The sequence below is a fragment of the Nelumbo lutea genome, chromosome 6, assembly GCF_056320005.1.
Source record: "Nelumbo lutea isolate HS-2025 chromosome 6, American lotus-T2T, whole genome shotgun sequence".
Taxonomy (NCBI): Eukaryota; Viridiplantae; Streptophyta; class Magnoliopsida; order Proteales; family Nelumbonaceae; genus Nelumbo; species Nelumbo lutea.
Window position 1 is genome coordinate 24,344,276 of NC_142689.1, and position 23,665 is coordinate 24,367,940.

A 23,665-nucleotide genomic window follows, 5' to 3' on the forward strand; every position below is an offset into this window, starting at 1 on the left:
TTGGGTGCTGTTTTTCTATTACAGTAGTTTTTTTTTTATTAATTCTTGAACAAGAATGGAGTTCAAGAATCAGGGGGAAGGCATTTTTGGGACTGACAATTCTAGTAACATGTCTGAGAATGCCTTTCAAATTACAACTGTGAAGTTTGATGGATCAAACTACTTAGAATGGGTTCAATCAGCCATGATGGCCATTGGGGGCAGAGGAAAACTGAGTTACTTTTTGGGAGATGTGAAAGAACCAACTGAGGAGGACCAAACTTATACCAAATGGGTTCAGGAGAACTATTTGGTTATGACATGGCTGTGCAACTCTATGTAGCTACATATTAGCCGAAACTATTTGTGGGCAAAAACAACCAAGGAAATCTGGGATGTCATGAAAGAGACTTACTCCCAACCCCTTAATGTTGCTAGGGCTTATGAATTGAAGTGTGAGGTTAACAACCTAAAGCAAGGAGAGAAACCGGTCTCGGTTTACTTCTCTACCTTGAAATCTCTGCAGCATGAAATTGACCACCTAGAAACACTTGAGTGGGAAAGTTAGAAGGATGCACAGACTGATACTAAAGCAAGTTGAAACTAATAGGGTTTTTGAGTTCCTAGCTGGTCTAAATCCTGACTATGATATTGTGAGACAACAACTACTAACAAGGGACAGTGTGACCTTATCTCAAGCCTACTCCTTAGTGCATAGTGAAGAGATTAGGAGAGGTTATGATGCAACATCAGCCCTTCCCACCAGCCTTAGTAGCAGTTAAACCTAAGTCTGAGGGTGATACAGAGAGGGATATAAGGAAGGAAGACAAGTGGGATCTAGTGTGTGAACATTGCAAGAAACCTAAGCATACTAAAGACACATGTTGGAAGCCGCACCCTCATCTAGTCTAGCAAAACTCAGGAACAAAAGGGGTAATGCTAATATGGCTGTTAATACTGGTTGTGCATCATCATTGGGCACAAAAGAAACACCTCTGGACACCCTAGCTGCTGTCCAGGCTGCTCTGACTCAGTTGGAAAAGGAAGTTGGCAATTCAGCTCAATCATCGCAGCCGCCATTAGCTCCTCCCACATCAGTATTTGCTCATTCAGGTACTCGGGCCTCAGCTTATCATGGTTCAACTCCAGATAACACTGAACATTGTTGGGTAATAGACTTAGGTGCATTTGACCATATGATTGGCTGGCCATCACTGTTCACTACCTATCACTTATCTTCTGGCAGAGATAGTGTCCATTGCTGATGGTTCCCTTGTTCCTATTTCTGGCAAGGGAGATATCAAGTTGTCTAATACCATTTCCTTATCTTTAGTTCTGCATGTTCCTAAGTTTAATACTAACTTGCTTTCAGTCAATAGCATTACAAAACATCAGAATTGTTCAGTAACTTTTTTCCTTGACTGATGTGTTTTTTAGGACTTGGGGACAAGGAAGGTGATTGGGACTGGGCGTGAGACGAATGGGATCTATCTGCTTGGAGAGAGTTCTCATTGGGAAGATAGTGAAGATAGAAAGTCTTTTGTTTCTCAGTTTGTTAGTTAGGTTATGCTTTGGCATAATCTATTGGGTCATTTATCATTTCAGTCTTTGAAGAGTTTGTTTCTAAATTTATTTGAGTCTGTTTAGATGTCCAATTTGAGATGTGAGAGTTGTGAGCTTGCAAAGCATTGTAGAACATCTTATTCATCGAGTAATAAAAGTAGTAATTTTTTTGATATTGTGCATACCGATGTTTGGGGCTTGTATCGCATCACTGCTATGGGGGGATACATATATTTCTTGTTGTTTGTTGATGACTATACCCATTTTTCTTGGGTTTACCTTATGTGTTCTCGAGATGAGGTTCTTGCTTTGACCCAAATCTTTCATCAGATGATTTTAACCCAGTTTGGAGTCAAAATCAAAATCTCCAGATCCGATAATGCGAAAGAATACTTTATCAGTTCATTAGCCTCTTATTTGCTTGATCATGGGATTATTCACCAGAGTACTTGCCCTTATACACCACAACAGAATGAGGTTGCTGAGAGGAAGAATAGGCACATTATTGGAGGTGGCTAAAGCATTATGTTTAAATCCAATGTGCCTATTCGTTTATGGGGAGATGCTATTCTTACAGTAGTGTATCTAATTAATCGAGTTCCTTTACATGTTCTTGACATGAAGCCTCCATTTACCCTTCCATACCCTGATAAAGAATTGTTTACTGTTCCCCTTAAAACCTTTGGTTGCACATGCTTTGTTTAGATTCTTGGACCTCATCGTTTCAAATTTGATCCTAAGGCCTCTAAATGTATTTTTCTTGGTTATGCCCAAACTCAAAAGGGTTATTGCTACTATGAACCTACTTCTGAGAGGAGATTTGTCTCTATAGATGTTACTTTCATTGATGATGTACCCTATTATCCTAGGGTTTTTCCTCAGGGGGAGAGTAGTGAGAGTTGGGTTAACTCATTAGAAGTTCCTTTACCTGTTCCGTTGAGTGATGAGGGATGTAATGGGGAGCGTTGTCAGAGGTGTCAAAATTTGAGAGTCTATAACAGGCGGTGGAGGCAGGTTGATTTCGGTCATCAACAGTCCAGGTCAACCCCGGTTCCTTCTGCGGATCCAGATCCAGTTACCACAGTCCCTTTATCAGATCCAGGTCCCACTGAGATACCTTCCACTGTTGCACCCTTACCTCCTTTGGTGACCTTGACCTCCCCATTGCAGTCCGTAAAGGCAAACGGCGTTGCACCACATCCACAACTCATTGCATTTCCTAGTTCTTGCCCTATGATCACCTGTCCCCCTCTTATAGGTCCTTTCTCACATCCATTACTGATATTCCTATCCCAGAACAGTGCAGGAAGCCTTGTCAGTTCCCGAGTGGAAAGATGCAATGACGGTGGAAATTGATGCTCTTCTGAGGAATAATACTTGGGATCTAGTTGACTAGCCTAAAGGGAAGAAACCGGTTGGATGTAGATAGGTATTTACTGTGAAACATAATGCTGATGCTTCCATCGAAAGGTACAAGGCCCGGTTAGTTGCAAAGGGATTTACTCAGACTTATGGTATAGACTACTTGGAGGCTTTTGCTCTAGTAGCAAAGGTGACCACTATTAGAGTTTTATTATCCCTTGCAGCCAGTTATTCTTGGCCCTTGATCCAGATGGATGTTAAAAATGCTTTCCTCAATGGAGACTTACAGGAAGAAGTCTACATTACCTCCTGGATTTTATGATGCAGAGACTGGAAAGAAGGTTTGCCGGTTGAATAAAGCCTTGTATGGACTAAAGCAGTCCCCCAGAGCTTGGTTTGATAGATTCAGACAAGCCCTTGAAAAATTCGGCTATGTACAGGCCCAGTCAGATCATACATTGTTCATTAAGAGAGTGGATTCTTCTTTGACTTTACTTGCTATATATGTGGATGATATTGTAGTGACAGGGAATGATAACAGTGAGATTGGGTCTCTTAAACAACTCCTTCATCAAGAGTTTGAGGTGAAAGATCTGGGAGAGCTACGATACTTCTTGGGTATTGAGGTAGCTAGATCTAAACATGGAATTTTTGTTTCTCAAAGAAAGTATGTTCTAGATCTATTGGAAGAAACTGAAAAGTTGGGTGTTAAGCCTGCATATACACCTATTGAATAGAATCACAAGATCAGTGCAGAGGGTGGAGAGCCACTTGAAGACAAAGCTATGTTCCAACGGTTAGTTGGAAAACTCCTCTATCTTTGTCTCACACGACCGGACATCAGTTATGCAGTCAGCGTTGTTAGTTAGTATATGCACTCCCCTAGAACTACTCACCTCCTTGTAATTGAGAGGATATTAACATACGTGAAGAGGTGTCCAGGTAGAGGTATATTATTCAAGATAATAATCACATAAAGATAGATGTCTATACAGATGCTGATTGGGCTGGGAGTGTTGATGATAGATGGTCTACCTCTAGATATTGCGCTTTTGTAGGAGGTAACCTTGTTTCTTGGAAGAGTAAGAAACAAAGTGTTGTTTCTTGTTCTAGTGCTGAAGTTGAATATAGATCTATGGCTAATGGTGTGGCTGAAATCCTATGACTGAAGTCATTATTTGAGGAGTTGGATATTGCTAATGATAAGCCCTTAATGTTGTATTGTGATAATCATGCCGCTATTAATATAACTCATTTCCTCCTTGTGCAGGCAGTCCTCTATCCGTCTTCTCAAATCTCTCTTGAGATCATTGTCTTCCTCTCCAAATTCTCCCATTTCTTCTTTAGAGTCAAGGCTTTCAATCTTATCCATAAGATCTCCCTTTCTTTCTTCTATCCTCCCAAGCTCCACCAAATTTCACTCATTGATTTTTGCTTTCAAGAATTGTAGTTTCTTATGGAATCTCATCCCCTCCCATTCCACCAGTGGGTTACACTCATACCACCACTCCCTCACTTTGTTAGTAAACCCTGGATGAATTAACCACATATTTTCAAATCTAAAGGGGGTAGGACCTCCACACCTTCTTTCTTCCTTACATAACACTATGGGCCAGTGATTCGAAGTCACCCTTGGGAGAACCCTAGAAGCCAAGGTTCCCCAATGTTCTTCCCAATCCAAAGAGAACAGCAACCTATCCAGCTTAGAGCAAATGGGTTTAGATTGGAGATTTGATCATGTAAATGTCTTATGGGCTAGGGGAATCTCTTTAAGCTCAAAGGCATCTACAAAACTGTTAAACTTCCTCATGCTTTTTGTCACCCTCTGATTAACCTTATTGGATTCCTCCAAGAATCGATCACATTGAAATCCCCACCCATGCACCAGGGCCCATCCCACAACCCTCTAACATCAGCCAATTCCTCCCACAACTCTTTCCTCTCTCTGTAGTCATTCGGCCCGTAAACATTTGTGAGCACCCACATATAATCATCCTCTTACTGCTTAAACTTCATGGAAACCGAGTACTTTCTGATCAACTCCTCCAAACCTTCAACCACATCCCTCTTCCACATTGTTACAATCCCCCCGGAAGCACCCCACGAAGGAACCGCCACCCAGCTAATCCCCCTGGCTTTCCATACACTCCTTGCCCATTTGTTATTAAACTCCATTCTCTTAGACTCTTGCAACAGCACAATGTCTGGGTCATACCGTCTTATTACCTCTTTTATTGTCGCTCTCTTCCTTGCACTCCCAATTCCCCTCACATTCCAACTAAGAATCTTCATTCCGCTTCTTTTTTAAACCCCTTGCCACCTACCCACTACTTTCCCCCTTTCCTTCTATCTCCTTTTACCCCGAGCTTTTTGTCTCCTTCTACATCTCTCTTCAATCTCTGTACTTCACTCAATCTCCTCTTCTTTGTTCTGATCTCCTTCTTCCTCTTCTGTAATCTTTCTTTCAACGCATTCAAATTTTCCAACCTACAACCCAACTTCCCTACAATTTCTGCTATCATGTCTTATCTCACCGAATCCTCCACCCCTACCCTTCCTACAGAATCCCCTCCATCTCTGTCCACCTGCCCTTTCTTCCTCTCCTCTGGTCCCACCTCTGTTCTTTCCTCTCCATCCATCCTCCCTCTCCTGTTACCTCCCTCCTTCCTTGTTCTCTCCCCGTAATCCTCTCCATCCCTACCCTCATTCCTTTCCCTCCTCTCTACTAACCCCTCCCCTCTTCCTTCCTCCCCTTCCCTCCTCCAGATCAACTTTCCTTCCACTTCCTTAAACATTCTTTTAATGATTTTCCACACCTTTTCACTCCTATACCTTCCTTCCCGCACCTTCCCACTTTCCTTCCTTCCCCTCTCCCCTTCCTCGGAGAGCCCGCCTACTAGCTCGGCTGCATATTAATGGGCTACAGGACATGGAACAGAAACGAAATCTGGAACCAAAGACACAGGAGACACATTAGTAGCACAAACCGAAATCACTTGGTTACCTGAGACTGATGGACAAGCTAGAAAAGGACTGCTCCCGGCCTCCCTCTCTTGTTCCAGAGGTTGGTAATCATCTATCTCCTTGAGTTGGTTGGGAAGTGCTTCTGGCCTTTGGTCATCCTGGTGATCTTTCCACTCTACCCTTGGTTCACCCCTAGATGGTGTGTTCTTGCTCTGCTTCCGGTTCACTCGGTTTGCCTCTTCTGATAATCCTTGCACACTCTGTAGTCTTGGGAATGAGTTAAACTGATTGCAATATTCACCCTGAAATAAGCTTGCAATATTCCACCCATCCATGTCACCTCCAGCACAACTACCTTCGTTGTTTACATTGCCCATGCTAGTAGCATCAACAGAAAAGTCCTTCGATTCTTCATCTCCTTCACTACAACCTCATTGGTGTGTTCTATGCAAAGCGGATGGGGAGACTGGTTTTTCACTTACTGGTATCGTGCTAATTTGCAAAGTCCATTTGTGAATGGGTTTTTTCTCTCTTTGGGCGCAGGTGGAACCCTCCTTCAGATCTGCAGAGCCTTTTTTCTCCTTCTTTGTTCAGGTGGCGCGTGAAAAGGGGAAGGACTATGTGGAGAGGACTGAGGGCTGTAGTATGCTGGTCTTTATGGGAAGAAAGAAATCTTAGAATCTTCTCAGATGAAGAGAGAGGGGCTGAAGAATTGAGGGCTGTGATCCATATTAGGGCTGTACAGTGGCTGAAATCTCTAGAGCTATTCACAGACTACACAGTGGATGGCATGTTGAGGAAGTGGGGTGAGATTGCAAGCTGTATGAAGTCCAAATCAGTTGTGAAGGTGTCTTGGACACCCCCACCTGCTGGATTCCTAAAATTGAATTTTGATGGGAGTTGTAGGGGGAATCCTGGACGTTCAGGGATTTGGGGTGTTTTTAGGGATGAGAATGGGGTTATTTCAGCCATGTTCTCAGGTCCAATTGGAGTGGGGGATTCTCTTAGAGCTGAAATCTTGGCAGTTATGGAAGGAGTTCAGAAAGCTAAGGAGATGGACGTCAGAAAACTCATAATTGAAGGGGACTCGGAGGTGGTGATAGGGTGGCTGAGGAAAGACAACTGTGGATTATGGAAGTACAGCAATGAGAGAAGAAAGTTCAAGTGGCTGGTGCGGGAAATGGAAATCAGGATGAGTTGGGTTAAAAGATCAGCTAACTCTATAGCTGATGGGCTAGCTAAACAGGGGTTAGAAAGGGATGTAGTGTTTTGGGCTAAGTTGTAACTAAATTGCTTCTTTTTTTTCCTTTTCTTTCTTTGAGGACTTAAGTTGTTTTTGGAGGATAAGAGTGTTTGTCTTCCTTGCTGTAACTATTCTTGTGATATTTTAATAAAATTGCTGAAGTTGTTGTTGATAAAAAAAAAAATTAGTTGATACTAGACCTGCAATTTATTTGCAACGGATTTGTCCTGTCTAGTATGATGATGAAAAGTTCAAGGCCCCTCTTGCACCTTAACATGAAACAGCCCCAAAGATGACATGAATCTGAATCCCAAAGTCCAGTAAGATTTGAAAAACTTAAAAGAATCTCCTACTTGTGGTCTCTGGATGATCCTTCTACCTTGAAAATTGAGGTTGACTATTACCATGGCTTTGGGGTGGGGAACTAAGTCTGAAGGAAAGCCTCTCTACGAGTTGACAATCTAGCAAGATGGAACCGAGCTTGCGGACTCTGGGTTTGTGTCTTGAATTCTGATTGTTGATAGGCCTTCTTTTGGTCTCTGGGTGATCCTTCTACATTGCAAATTGAGGTTGACTTTTACCATGGTTTTGTGTCTTGAAAAACTTAAAAGAATCTCCTACTTGTGGTCTCTGGGTGATCCTTCTACCTTGAAAATTGAGGTTGACTGTTACCATGGCTTGGGGGGGGCTAAGTCTGAAGGAAAGTCTCTCTATGAGTTGACAATCTAGCAAGATGGAACCGAGCTTGCAGGCTCTGGGTTTGTGTCTTGAATTCTTATTGTTGATAGGCCTTCTTTTGGATGCTGATCTTTTGAATGTTTTCAATGTGGGAAGTTATTGGGGCCTTAGACTGCAGTTTGCAGCCTTGCGTCCCTAGGCCCAAGCCATCTTAATTGATTTTTTTTTTTAATTTAAAAAAGAGCGAGTTATGTAAAAATGACAAGCATCCTTGAGATTGGTATGGCTATTTTGCTATCTTTTTACACCATGGGTCCTCCCTGCACCCCAAAAAAAGTTCTCTGTGCACTCCTTATTTTGCCAAAATATCTGCCAATCTGTTAGCTCATCTATAAGCTGAAGTTGCATAAACAATTCTATTTCTTTTTAGCTCCTTTTATCACCCTTATAATGTTTCTATACTGTCAAGGAGTCCTTTCCTCCACCACCAATTTGGAGTCTCTCTCAATTAACAATTTTTATAGTTTAGGTTTTTTTGCCATCCTCAACCCTTGTACCACTGCTAAAATCTCTACTCTTGTTTAGTTCCCATGGCCTTCTGAAAATAGTGCTATGATTCCCATTATAGTTTCTAATGATCCCTTCTGTTCCCGATAGGCCCAGATTGCCCCTGCAGCATCCATCAAAGTTTAATTTGATTAAATGTGCTGCTGGTGGTTCCCATTGAGAAATGACAACAGCTCTAGTGGTAGAAGAGTTAGCTACCCCTTGCCAAGCTCTGGTGATGTCATTGGTGGAAAAGAAATTGTAAAGCCCCACTGTTTTAACCCAATGATATACTTCCGTTGTGATGTTTTCTTGATGGCATGTCTATTTTGGGCCTTATCTCTGAACGATCTCCTATTCCTTTATTCCCAGATGGACCATACAACTGCTGTCCTGGTACATCTCCATAATGTTTTCCTTCTTCTCCTTAATGGATTGATGAAATTTGAGTGGAAGAGAGTTGCCAATTCAGATGGAGGAATCCACTTGCATTCAGAAGAGCAAAAAACCAATCCCAAATGCTAGTAACAAAAGTACAGGGGATTAGCAGATGGTAAGTACTTTCTCCACTCCTATTACAGAGGAGGCAGACATGTAGAGATAAACACCAGTCAGGCTGTTTCCTTTGTAGGATCTCATAAGTGTTAGTCTTCAGGCATTAACCTTCCTAACAGATCACTTTTGTTGGAGCCAATCCACTTTCTTTTACTGCAAAGGTGTGAGAGGTAGATGAAGGTGAAGCAAGTAACTTGCCTGAGGTGTATGGGGTGCCAATTACCTGTTGTCCAAATGCTCATGCATTATTTGTCCTTAGTAGAAAACTAGGTTGTGATCTACATATAGGGCTGCAAATCGGGCCGGGTTAGGTCGGGTTGAGGCCAACCCAGCCCAACCCTAACCCTAACCCAACCTGACCTTCAACCTGACCTACCCAACCCTAACACTAACCCTAATTAAATTTCTTCCATCCTTACCCAACCCGAAGTCAACTTTGGGTTGGGATGGGCTCGGGTTGGGCCCAACGCAACCTTCTTTCCATCCCTTAAAATCTCATAGAACTTCTCAATTTCAAATCTCAACTCAATTTTCACTACTTAATCCTATATTTCATTAGTATTTGTTTGTTGATGTTTTTATTGATTCTTTTAGAAGAACATTCAGAAAAATGTGTTTGAAATGACTATAGTTTATTGTGAGTTATGGTTATGATAGATATTTTATGGGTGGCAAACAACAGAGAGGAGATGAATAAAATACTCAAAAAAAAACATAAAATATGTTATTAAGGTTTTAGTCTTTCCGATTAGGATTAAGTGAAGAGATTATCTTAAAAGAAATACATGATACCATGTGGTGGGGGCTATACAACTATCATGCATCTAAAAAATCAATTTATGATATGAATTATAGAGTCGGATTCGGGTTGCCTGAGGGGTCAACCCTAACCCAACCCGAAGTAAAGTTGGGTTCATGAATTTCAACCCTAACCCTAACCCAAGCATCAACCCAACCCAACCCAACCTGATTTTTTTGGGGTTGTGTTCAGGCCAACCTGGTCCAAGTTGCAGCCTTACCTACATAGTTGAAGGATGAAGTGCTCCATGATACCACCAATAGGTCCAATGTAATCTCTGCAAAGTGGCTTAGCTGGTCTGTCTCATGTATCTGTTTCTCAGAATACTTTGTTGAGAAGCAGATAAAGTATACTTTGTTGATACCTGCCATTCCATTGTAATGATTTTTCTTTCAATTAATGAAAAATTTACGTTAAAAAAACTTAGTTCCATACCTGCTTCTCTGTAGTTTCTGCTTTGTAGAATGCACACATGAATTGTTTGCAACAAATGCCTACATAAATGCATTTGCATGCGTGCATGTGCTAAGCTTAAACATATTCATCATCTGACTTATCCCAATTGCTTGTTGTGCCAACAACTGTGTGGCTATGGCATCTTTCCCTCAGCATAGACTAGAGTTCAAATCCATGAAGTTGCAGGTTGAAATGCTCCATGGTATCTAACTCTAATCTTCAGATGGTCAGTACTAAGAATGCTGTCATGCGCTACCAACCAAGCAAATGCCTCTCTACCCTTGGGGGTACTGGATTACCCCACACACCTTTTATCTGGTTCTTGAATCCAAACTCTCTCTTACTAGTGCCTTGTAGAATGACTTCACTGAGAATCTTCCTTCTTTACACTCTTTCCACCATAAACCATCTCCTGTGGACCTAGAAATACTGATGCTTTCTAACTTTTCCAACAGCAGGATACATTCTTCCACTTCATGGTCAAGCAAAGGTCTTCTAAATTTTGGATTCCAAATCAGCCGCTCCCTTCTCCATTCATAACACTGATCAGTTGTGACTTGTTGTTCAGTCAACCTGTATAATCTTGGGCAAGCATCACATAGTTTCCCTATCCTGATCTATTCATCTTCCCAAAACCTAACTCTTGACCCATCTCCCACTTTGAATATAATCAAGCCCCTAAACTCCTGATTAAATTTCGTGATTCCTTTCCAAACACTTACCCATAAGAATGAAAAGAGGGCAGCTTGGAGCTACTGAGATTTGGTAAAGAAGATCAAGTGGCATCTGAGAGGTGTAACAGTAACTTTTCAATGGGTTTCAAGGGTTGCTAATGGGATGGCCGACTCTCTAGCAAGGCAAGGGGTTGAAGGGGATCGGTTGTTTTGGGATAAGTTGTTTTAAGGTGTGAGTGTGCACCTGCTCCTGTGGGCAAGGGAAGGCCCGGAAGGGCAGGGAGTTTTGTATGTTTATGGGTAGGGAGTGATTGTATTGGTCACTGTTTGTAGGGGTACCCAGACCCCGGATGTAATCCTTTGTATATGCTTGTTTATATTAATGAAATACTTTCAGTTATCTATAAGAAAAACACCCACCAAAAACTTGAGCCAAAACCAACCACATCAAATAAAATGCTCCACCCATTAGATCCCCCCCACCCCCCACCCAAAAAAAAAAAAAAGAGATTAATGAACAAAAGCAACCAAATCAACAACCAACCTCAACAAATGTACAAACTCCAGAAACTAACTTCTTCCCCTCACTTCTATCTTCTTACAACTGATCCCTGTCTTCACTCTTCTCCACTTCCCTACCTCTGCCACTAGAAACCATTACAGCTGAACCTTATTTCTAGCCTTATTCCTACCACTACCTCTAGAAATCCACAGCTTCACCACCATAATTCAAATGCCTGAATGCCCGATACAACAATCAATATTTTTAGTTATATATTTGGATATTCATATCTTCTTTTCCCTACTTTTTTTCTCAATTGTGTTCTTATATGTTTTATTTTCTCCTTAATTCTATTTATATGTGTTTTCTCTCATTTATTCTTTATCCGTGACTGAAATTGGCAACATATTATCATCTATAGATAGAATTCTAGTTCCCTTCCAGGACAAAATCTCGGATTCTGGTCGAATATTTTAAGTCCTCCCTTCTCAGCCTTCTTCCTACTATTACCCTAGAAACCCATAGTTTCATTATCACAACTCAAATGCCTGATATAATAATCAATATTTTCAGTTATGTTTTTGGATATTCACATCTTCCCTCCTTTCCTTTTTTTTTTTCTCAATTTTGTTCTTATATTTCTTATTTTCTCCTTTTATTTTTATTTATCTGTATTTCTCTTTTTTTGGTCTTTATCTATGGCTGAAATTGAAAAAATGTTATCATCTATGGATAGAATTCAAGTTCCCTTCCAGAATAAAATCTTGGATTTCTGATTAGTATCTTAAGCCCGCAATGAATACCAATGTGCGGTATCAAATCTGTAAGGTATGCTATTTTTGTAATCATGCTCATACTATGTCTTGCAAAGAGAGTATCATTATACCCCTGATTTATATTAAAATAGTTTTTGGAGGTCTCAATATCTCTACTAAATTAATATATGCTATATTGCTATATAACCGAACATGATTGAGGGTGGGCCTTGGCGCAACGGTTGGGTTGCTCCATTGCGACCTGGGTGACTAGGGTTCAAATCTTGGGAACAGCCTCTCTGTATATCAGGGGTAAGGCTGCATACATCTGTCCCTCCTTAGACCTCGCATTGGCGGGAGCCTCATGCACTGGGCTGCCCTTTTTTTAATACAACCTAACATGATTAAACATGTAATTAAGATGGAGATTCCACATTGTTATGTTCTTGTGAAAGTTGTTTTGGCTGTATAAAATTTCTTTTAGCATTTGTTATTGGTTCCTTTGTATTTGATGTTAAATCTATTGCTTGTTATGAGTAACAGGTATAGCTCCCTTGGCGGCATTTGGATGGGTCCTTGCTATGCATTTGTCTCTTTATCCTGTGATCTTAATCATTCCGGTATAAATTGTTGCTTATGTTATTTGTGATATGTTATAAGCTCTTCACGTATGGAATGCAAAGTTATGGTATTAGTATGGTTATTTTGTTTTTTTGTTTTTTCATAGGTGATTCTCTTATTAGGATATGGTCCTGATGCTCCTCCAAGGAAATTGTTCCTGCAAAAAAATTCCAGTGAAAATGGAAATAGTCCATCATGCCATGGCAACTATCCCTGCAATGAAGTTACAAGTCAGGAAAAGCTACCATTACACCCATTCCTTTGGAGACCAGTTATGCATTTCATGTTATGGGCATCATTCTGGTTATTTTATGTTTTTGTTCTATGTAGCATTTCCCTTAAACAGCATGGTGGCCTGTTGGAGATGTTAAAAAGGTAAACTTTGTAGTATTTTGTATATATGGTAGATGTATTGCGGACTAAGCAAATTCTTTGAAAGACATTGATGCTATTAGCATGTAATCCATGTATAAATTTCATGCTTAAATGTCAGGCATTAGGTGTTATCCTGTTCACCCCTCTTTTTCTTTTTCTTTCTTTTTTTTTTGTTTTTTTGATAAGCAAGAGGGTAAAAATATTCATTCAGCACCAAGCTGCATATAAAGTATACTGCCAAAAAATACAACGTTGGGCCTCCCAAGAGAGGCCACACCACAAATGACAACAGAAGCAAAAACAGAAGACAAAAAACAAATGACAGCAACTGATTACATATTACAAATTAGCAGCTGGTCCTGGGCATCCCCAATCTAAACAAGATTTCCCAACCCCAGCCTTATCCAGAGAATCAGCCAACATGTTGGCACTCCTAGGATCCTATTCACCCCTCTCTAAACCCAAATAACAGGGAACCAGCATTGTGTTCCAATTGGCATGCTATTATTTGATTCATTGGAATATTAAGAGTTTGTCTATGATTGCTTCTAGGATGTTCTAGTTTGCTACTTGTGTACTCTTTAATATTTGATGTGGGATAGGAAGGAAAAAGTCCTATAATCTTCATACGTGGGTAAGAATGGGAAAACTAGATCTGAGATGGGGTAAAGAGAGGAGACAAAGGGGTTTCAAAATATAGAAGAGATTAAAAGAATAGAGTAGAGAAAGAGAAGAAAGAGGGGGCAAACCTCAAAACATTCAAACTTTGGCTAAGATTATGGGCCTTTTGTCTTATCTATTATGATGATAACAAATTCATTCAATTTGTCTTAACCATTCAATTATGGGCCTTTTATAGATGTAGACAATAGGATTAGGCCAACCTTTACAATAGATTCTAGAATAACCAGAGTTTCCTACTTTGACTAAGATTCAACCCATAGACAAACTAACATTAATGTGACCCTAAATTTCGTTGTTTTGATCATTAACAATCAACTTTATTGAGTTTTTAGAAAAAAAAGACATACAATCTGAAATGCGAAGCACCTTTTTCATTGGGCTAGTCTTAGTGTCTTACTAATCACCCCTATTTGTGAACATACTATCTTGATTTCATATTACAGACTTCCTTCTTGGGAAGACAACCCCCAAATTAGTTGGTTCCTATTCACTTCTTGTCTTACCAAAGCCTCAGCCATGCTATTGGCTGGCCTTTGGGTCCACTAAATGAATCCCTTACCACTCCAGGGGAAGAATTATGTGGAGATGTGTGAGGGCTGCCACTTGCTGGACTTTATGGGAGGAAAGGAATGCCAGATTTTTTTCTGAAAAAGAAAGAAGTAAAGAAGGTATTATTGAGGTCATAACAGTCAGGGTGGTGCATTGGTTAAAATCTTTATAGCTATTTGATGATGTTTCTATGGTTATGCTGTTGAATAACTGGATGGAAGTGGCTAACTCTGTATCGGCTCGGTTTTCTGCTGCTTCTGCGTGGTCACCTCCTAGCAATGGATTTATAAAGTTAAATTTTGATGGGAGTAGTGAGGGTAACCCAGGCCCTTCAGTTGTAGGGTGTGTCTTCAGAGATGAGGAGGGGAAGTGTTAGCAATGTATTCGTGCTCCATTGGGGTTGGGGACTCTCTTAGATCTGAGATCTACGCTGTTTTGGAGGGTATTAGAAAGAGTAAGGAACTGAATATACAGAAGTTAATTATTGAAGGGGACTCAAAGTTGGTTACAGAGGGGAAGCGGGCTTTGGAAGTATGCTAATGAAAGAAAGGAAATTAAGTGGCTAACTAGGGGGATGGACATCCAATTTCAGTGGGTGAAAAGAACAGCAAATGCATTTGCAGATGCTTTGGCAAAGCAGGGGGTGGGTAGGGATCAATTATACTGGGCTGTATTGTGAAATGCTATGTTTGCTCTCTTGTTGAGAGTTAAAGTCTTTTTAACTCTCTCTGGATTGCCACACCTATTTCTTTAATCTAATGAAATTCTGTTATTGATCAAAATAAAAAGAAAAAATACGTCTGCACTTACATGAGCCAGTACTGTTATTCATCATCCACCCAACAAGTACTTCCAGGTCTGCTTATACTACCAAGTGCTCATTTGGGAGGGCTGAAGCACAGAAGCTTCTGGCTTTCCGAGGTGGGCCCTACATGGACAGCGCTTAAGCTATGTTTGGCAAAAATCCAGAGAACCCAAATTGGCTGCAGTCGGTCATTTTGGGCTGTCTGCTTCAGCTTCTTTAGATACCTTATCCAGAGCGCCTCAAAGCAGCTGAGCCAGCTGAGCTGAATGTTCAGTTCAGCCCTTCAAAATAGGCACCAAGTGTAGTGCTTTCCCTGGTCTCAGGCCTTGTAGTACAGTCTGTACTGCCATCAGTTCTTCCCTTATAGAGTTGCCATAGCCAATGGGATCAGAAAAAAAGGCTAAGATCTGACTGACACTATTTCTAAACACTCATCCAATACCTAAGTTATCTAGGTATGTAAACAATATCCATTAAAATTTAATTTTATGAATGGTACCACAATTTGCTTTGACCATAACTTTCATTATTTTCATCAGTCTCAAAGGATCTTGGTCTCATTGGATAGGCAGCTGAAAATTCTGTACAATAAGGGGCTATCTGATTTTCCTCTTGCATTTTTTATTGCTTTCTTTCCATATTTCATTCTTTCTCCTAGTGAAGCAGAGCCAGAATTTTGCAACTCTTGGAAGGATATAAATACCTAATTACCTTGAGGATCAAGCCTCTTAAAATCTTCTTTTGGCCTTTTACCAATGTAGGCTCATTTGGTTGTTGTACAACATACACGAGTGAAATCTCTGTCTGGGGACTGCACCCTTTGAAAATTCATATCTGTTACATAGTTGCTCTTATCTCTATACTTGGAGAATTTATTCAGGATGGATCAAGCACTCTTAATAAAGGTAGCACTGGAAGTATGCTTTTGAAATATAAAGCAGTCTTTTGACGATTAAGAATGATTAGTTTGTTTTATCATCCAAATGGCATGACAGACCACTTGTGTGACCAATTCTTTGTCCTGAATGTGATTTACCATTTCCCTATGACCCAATGCAAACCAGATGATCCATACTGTGATCTATTTTGTAGGAGAGTTTCAATTCAAATAGCAACTCCAAACATGTTATATCTGGGCATGGGAATTCATAATAGAATATCTCTTATATGACTGCTGCATTCATTCTTCTCCTCCTAGAGCCATCATCTGGAAGCAAGGGGGAGTAGATCATATGATCATGCTCTTATATCTTAGGCATGGTTAGAATTCATAGTTCACATTTCCTCCCCTTTTCTTTATTTTATTAACCAGTAGGTTTTCATAGTGGTATTTAAGTCTATTCCAGCTTGTTGTTTATTTTGTTTCAAATTATTAGATTTCAATTGGTTTCTTGTAAATCTTTTCCTCTCTTTCTTTCTTTTTCACTTCCCCCCCTTTTCATAAACCATTTTCTTTCATTTCTGATATTTCTCTGCATAAATCTGTCTTTAACAGATCCCACTTGTCGAGCTAATTCCTGACTCTATGGAAGAAGCATAAGTTTGCTTGATTGGGGATGATGATTTGTGACATGTAGGTTAAAATTAGAAATAAAGGATTTGCAAACTTGAGAAGGGTTTTTACTTATTGCTAGGAATATTTTTAATTTGTATTCACCAACTCAGTTCATGAATGTTGAATCCTAGTTGATGTGTCTGAAGTTATTTGTGAACTTCTGAATGGAATCACTTATTCACTAGAAAATTGTTGTACTTATGTTAACTCAAAATTCTCCCTCCCATGTGGAAAAGGGCATGTAGTTCTTGTGAAATTGTTTTCTTTTTCACATTTGATCCACAAATGGGTATGTTGAAGAGTAAATTTCCTACTTGCTTAATGATTTAGTTACTTTCAATTTTTGGTTGTTAGTTAAAGAACTCGACTCTGTCATGCTTTTTTGTGATTATTCTGATTTTTAATTATTTACTATAGATCAGTAATCATGTGCTAGTTTCCTTATGCTGTAAGATGGCTTCAGCAAATTAGAACTTAAAGATGTGTTGGTTGTTTTCTTGTTTGTCTGGGTTTTTTTTGCAGAACACATGGATTTATTCTTACTATGGAAGATCTATCTCCTAATATTGGCGTCTTATGGTGAGGTGAAAGTTAATAGACACTAATAGATTTGACCAGATATTTTAACTGAAGTTATATCCTAATTGGTGCAAAAATCAAATGCAGGTATTTCTTTGCAGAGGTTTTTGATTTCTTCAGGGATTTCTTTCTAATTGTTTTCCACATCAATATTCTCTTCATGATATTACCATTGGCCATACGCCTGAAACATCGGCCATGTTTTTTGGCTTTTGTGTATATTGCAATCTCTTCCATGCTTAAATCTTATCCTTCTGTAAGTTTCCATTCATGTTCGAGTTGATACTATGGTTTCATAAAGATGGAGTTTATGTATTTCCTCTCAACCATGTAAATCACCAAATGTTATCCAATTTCCTTATATGGTAAATGATTGAAATGGTTTTGCAAGATGTAAAGATTTACATGTGTTATTCACCTTTCATACGCCCTTCGTCAATCTGCTATAAATAAGCAAAATGTATTTAAACAGTGATGTGGATGTTTGTTTTACTTTTGTCCATAAATCAATAGCGTTCTTGAATATTGATCAGGAGCATTATGGCATACCTTTAATAAAGAGCCATTATCCAATGCTGATTCTGGCTGTCTGGGGTCTTGGAGGGGTGGACTGAAGGAGTGAGGTTTAGCTGAACGCTTTAGCTGTTCACCGGGCTGTGGAACCAATGATAAGATTCCACACCAGAATTAAATACATGGGGCCTGCATGTTTTATTTTGAAGGGGGAAATATCTCAAGGAATAAACTCAACTTTCATTTCTCTAATCCCCAAGGAGGCAAAAGTACCAAAGAGTTTCAGATCTATAAGCCTAATGGGAAGCCTCTATAAAATCATAGCAAAAGTTTTAGTTGGGAGATTAAAGAAGATTAAAGAAGATTTTACAATCTCGACTCAGCCCCCTCCTATTCCTAGACCTCCCTTCTGGTCAGGACTTTGTTTGTAAAAAGAGACCACCTAGTAAAGCTTGAGTTGGGACTTTGGTTTTAGGAGGGGGCTGAGGGATAATGAGTGTGAGGCCCTTATTCAATTTCTAGACAAACTTAAGCAAACCTTCCTGGATCAATCTGTGGAGGACACTAGGGTTTAGTCTACCTCTTCCAACAGCATTTCTCGGTGAAGGATATGTAGTAAGTCCATTCTACCTGAAATTCAAGCACTGTGCTGGGAGGTTTTTCTTGGAAAGGTGAACACCTGTAACATGCTTCAAAAGAGGAGGCTAAATAAATGCCTCTCTCCTCATGTGTGCTCTTTTTGTTTTACAAATGGTGAATCCTTTTCCTATTTATTGATCTACTGTCCTTTTGTGCTCTTTGTTTGGGAGTCTTTTTGCTCTCTTTTTCGTTCAAGGTGGAGCTCTCCTCAGGATGTAGTGTAGTCTTTTCAACCCAAATTTCTTAAGGCAGCCAATGAAAAGAGGAATAGTTATGTGGAAATCAGTTAGGGTGGCATTAGTGTGGACTGTTTGGAAAGAAGGGAATGCATGGATTTTTAATGAGAAGTTTAGGGCAAAGGGAAATTGTGGAAACCATAGTTTTTAAGGCGCCAAGGTGAGGCCAGGCGACAGGGGGCGCCTTGTTGCCTAGTTGCCTAGGCGGGCACCTAGGCAACGCCTAGGCGATGTTTTTTTTTTTTTTTTTAAGTAAAACCATATATCCTAGGTTCCATAGCCATCTTTCCTTAATAATTATCCATAATTTTCATAAGAGAAGTATACATTTCATGTTTTAAGTTTAGAAAATCAACATTTGAAGAGAAGAAAAGGAACAAAGGAAAGAAAATTCAAAAAATATAGGGGCTGAACCCCTACTTTTGTTATAGGAAAAGAAGAAAAGAAAAGGTGGAAGAAGAAGAAGATCTATAAGAAGAAAATGTGTTGATTAGACAAAATTTTAAGTTCTTCCCTTGCTCATTGGTTCAGGTTCTTAAATCTTTGAGGATTCAACCAAGGATCAAAACTTTGATATGATATGCCCCGTATCGGGTGTATTGTATTGTATCTTTGGCGCCCCAATACACATGTTTACAGGTGTTTTCGGGAACCCATTTTTTAAAATGATCTCTCTCTCTCTCTCTCTCTCTCTCTCTCTATATATATATATATATATATATATATATATATATATATAAATGAAATTGAAAAGCAAAGAAATAAAAAAATAGGGGGAGTATCGTTATAAGTACTGATACACCTCTGCCGATACACAGAGGTGTATCGATACTTTGAACCATGGGTTCAATACAACAGTTAGCAATGTTTGTGTTGATTAAACCCTAACAAATAAGAAAATAATAAAAAGAAATTAGTACATAAACACAAAAAATGAGTATTCTAGTTTAATAATGCCTATTTTATAATTATTGTAGAGAACACTGATGTGGGCCCCACAGCTACGGTCCCACTGTGTTCGTAGGGTAGAAGATGTTCTAGTCTACCTAGGGTTAGCTATTGGTCGTTTAGTTGTTTCAGTTGTTATTTATTTCAGTCTTATTTTTGCTCTATTTGTTATGTAAAGACTAAGGGCAGATCTGTCCTTTCCATGTAATGAGCATAACCTATAAATATTAATTAAAGTGGCGGTGGTAGAACATTAAGCTTCTGCTCCTCCTTTCAACCCTTGTGTTCTACTGCTTCTCCTCCCTCTTCCTCTTCTTTCCTCTTACTTTCTTCTTATCTTCGATCCTGAAATCCATTAGGGTTCAAGACTGATAACAGTCCTGAACTTCTTCTTGGTATCAGAGCTAGGGTTTCTCATGTGAGTCTAGTCCAGCCGACCACATGAGAACCATCTAAGGCTGGAAGCTGAGAAAGCAGAGTTCGTTGACTGGTTCTTGGAGATCTCCTGAGGATTAGCAGCTGTTTGAAGAAGTGCCACAGTTGCAGCGAGTTGGTGATCAGGAAGAATCAGAGAAGGCTAGGGTTCGGGTAACCTTGGTAAGCAGCGAACTGCATCCTATTGTAAGCCTTTTATTTTCTGAGAGAAGTAACATCAGAGAAGATAGGTTGGACCTATCCAGCAAGGGTGTCCGAACCACTCTAGGGTTTTATCTCTCTATTCTCTAGGGTTTTGTCTTATCCCTACGGCAAGCCCTAGTATTAGGCCGAACCTTGTGATCTTATCCCTGCGGCAAACCCTAATAGTTCTCCTCAACATTGATAAGTTTTAGGGTTTCATATTAACCCTAATACAAACCTTATCCGTACGGTACTGTCTGGAGTGTACGGCTCTTAGGACTGATTAAAACCTCAAATTGGCTTCAGCATATCAGATTGCTCTTGAAACTGTTTTTCAGTTTTCTTTTGGGGTTTCAAACACTTCTAAAGGGGTGAAAACAGTTCGGACTGTTGCTGTTGTGTGTGGCTATTGATTTCAGATCAGTCTTATACATGTTTCATGCACATCTACCGTGAGTACAGATTGGTTCTATACTGATTTTGTGACTGTGGTTGGGAGTCCTAGTGCTGGTTTTGATTGTAGTAACCATAATTTTGAGACTTCTGGTTCTTGACCGAAATGGAGTTTAAGAATCAGGCAGAAGGTAGTTTTGGGAACAGCAGTTATGGTGGTGGTTCTGAGACAAATTTTCAGATTACAACCGTAAAGTTTGATGGATCAAACTATTTGGAATGGGCCCAATCAGCCATGATGGCTATTGGGGGAAGGGGCAAAGTAGGGTATCTCCTGGGAGATGTGGCAGAACCTTCCAAGGGAGACCCTATGTATACCAAGTGGGTCCAAGAAAACTACTTGGTTATGACATGGCTCTGTAATTCTATGCAGCCCCATATCAGCCGAAATTACTTATGGGCAAAGACAGCCAAGGAGATATGGAATGTGATGAAAGAGACTTACTCCCAACCCCTTAATGTTGCCAGAGCATATGAGTTGAAATGTGAGGTGAATTCCCTTAAACAAGGAGAGAAACTGGTGTCGGTCTACTTCTCTACCTTGAAGTCCCTGTGGCATGAGATTGATCACTTAGAGACTCTTGAGTGGGAGAGTCTCAAAGATGCTCAGATACATAGAAAGCACATCGAGACAAACAGAGTGTTTGAGTTCTTGGCAGGACTGAATTCAGAATATGATATTGTGAGGTAACAGATTTTGACCGGAGATAGTGTGATCCTCTCTCAGGCATATTCCTTAGTGCACAGTGAAGAGACCAGGAGGAAAGTCATGATGCAACCTCAGCCGCTTACACCTGCCTTGGTAGCTGTCAAACCCAAAACAGAGGGTGATTCAGAGAGGGACAGAAAGAAGGAAGATAAAAGGGATGTAGTGTGTGAGCATTGCAAGATACCTAAACACACAAAAGAAACATGTTGGAAGCTGCATCCACATTTGGTCCCGACAAGGTTGAGAAATAAAAGGGGTAATGCTCATGCGGCTATGACTACTGATTCAACATCCTCATCTGGCATGAGAGGCACACCATTAGAGACCTTAGCTGTAGTTCGGGCTGCTCTAATACAATTGGAGAAGGAAGTTGGCAGTTCAGCTCAGTTACTGCAGTAATCATCAACTCCGGCCACATCGGCCTTTGCACACTCGGGTACTCGAGTCTCAGCCTACCATGCCTCCGCTCCAGGTACTACTGAACTGTGTTGGGTAATAGATCCGACCATATGACTAGCTTGCCCTCTTTGTTTACTACTTATCACTTATCTCCTGGTAGGGATAAAGTATCTATAGCTGATGGCTCTCTTGTCCCTATTTCTGGCAAGGGTGACATCAAACTGTTGGATACTATATCCTTGTCCTCTGTCTTGCATGTTCCTAAACTGGATACTAACCTCCTTTTTGTTAGTAGTATTACCAAACATTTGAACTGTTCAGTAACTTTCTTTCCTGACCGATGTGTTTTTCAGGACCTGGAGACGAAGAAGGTGATTGGGACTGGCTGTGAGACGAATGGGATCTATCTGCTCGGGGAGAGTTCTCGTCGGGAAGAGTCAGTGGATAAGAAGTTACTTGTTTCTCAGGTTGTGAGTCCGGTTATGCTTTGGCATAACCGATTGGGTCATTTATCTTTTCGGTCCTTGAAGAGTCTGTTTCCTACTTTGTTTGAGTCTGTTGAGTCATCTCAGATGAAGTGTGAAAGTTGTGAGTTTGCTAAACATTGTAGAAACTCTTATTCATTGAGTAATAAAAGGAGTAATAGTTCTTTTGATATTGTGCATACTGATGTTTGGGGGCCATATCACATTCCTTCTATGGGTGGGTACATGTATTTTTTGTTATTTGTTGATGACCACACCCGGTTTTCTTGGGTTTATCTTATGCGATCACGAGATGAGTTGCCTGCCCTGACCCAAAACTTCCACCAAATGATCCTAACCCAGTTTGATGCCAGGATAAAAGTGCTTAGATCTGATAATGCAAAGGAATACTTTGCTAAGCCATTGGCATCATACCTCCTTAATCATGGGGTTATCCACCAGAGCACTTGCCCTCATACACCTCAGCAGAATGGGGTTGCAGAGAGGAAGAATAGGCACATCTTGGAGGTGGCTAGAAGTATTATGTTTACCTCCAATGTCCCTATTCGCTTTTGGGGTGATGCTATCCTTACGACGGTATATCTTATTAATCAGATTCTTTCTCGGGTTCTTGATATGAAACCTCCTTTTTCCCTTCTATACCCCAATGAGGAGTTGTTCATTATTCCCCTCAAGACATTTGGTTGTACCTACTTTGTTCAGCTTCTCGGTCCCCATCACTCCAAGTTTGAACCCAAGGCCTCCAAATGCATATTTCTTGGTTATGCACAAACTCAAAAGGGTTATTGTTGTTATGATCCTGTCTCAGGGAAGAAGTTTGTATCCATGAATGTCACTTTATTTGAGGAGACACCCTACTATTCTCGGGTCTCTCCTCAGGGGGAGAGTAGTGAGCGTGGAGATTTGGGTCCTTTTCTTCAGGGGTAGTGCAGTGAGGACAGGGTTAATACCTTTGGGGCTGTTCCCTTACCTATTCTAGTTGGTGATGAGGGCTGTAGTAGCGAGGGTGGTCAAAAGGATCGGGAGTTGAGAGTCTATCACAGGCGATGTAGGCAGGTTGATCCTGGTCATCAGCGGTCCCAGCCAACTCCAATCTCTTATGCGGCTCCAAGTCCAGATAGTCCCAGGGCCCACAAAGACTCCTTCCATTGTTGCTACCTCACCCTCTGCATATGACCTTGACCTTCCCATTGCCCTCCGTAAAGGAAAACGGCATTGCACCACATCTATAGCCCACTGCATCTCCCAGTTTTTGTCCTATGATCGCCTATCTCCCTCCTACAGGTCCTATCTCACCTCCGTTGCTGATGTCCCTATTCCGAGAACAGTGCAAGAAGCCCTATCAGTCCCGGAGTGGAGAGGTGCAATGCAAGTTGAAATGGATGCAAGTTGAAATGGATGCCCTATTGAAAAATAATACC

At 40.4% G+C, this 23,665-nt stretch overlaps 1 protein-coding gene across 2 annotated transcripts in view; it reads left to right on the forward strand.

The window, feature by feature from the left end:
- Positions 1-23,665, forward strand: part of LOC148847990 (uncharacterized) — a 51,047-nt gene that overhangs the window by 5,994 nt on the left and 21,388 nt on the right. For both annotated transcript variants that reach the window (XM_088949940.1, XM_088949941.1), the window contains exons 7-10: positions 12,620-12,696; positions 12,804-13,072; positions 17,188-17,244; positions 17,332-17,500. In XM_088949940.1, the coding sequence (XP_088806066.1) occupies positions 12,620-12,696; positions 12,804-13,072; positions 17,188-17,244; positions 17,332-17,500 (572 nt within the window). The remainder of the gene's footprint in view (positions 1-12,619; positions 12,697-12,803; positions 13,073-17,187; positions 17,245-17,331; positions 17,501-23,665) is intronic.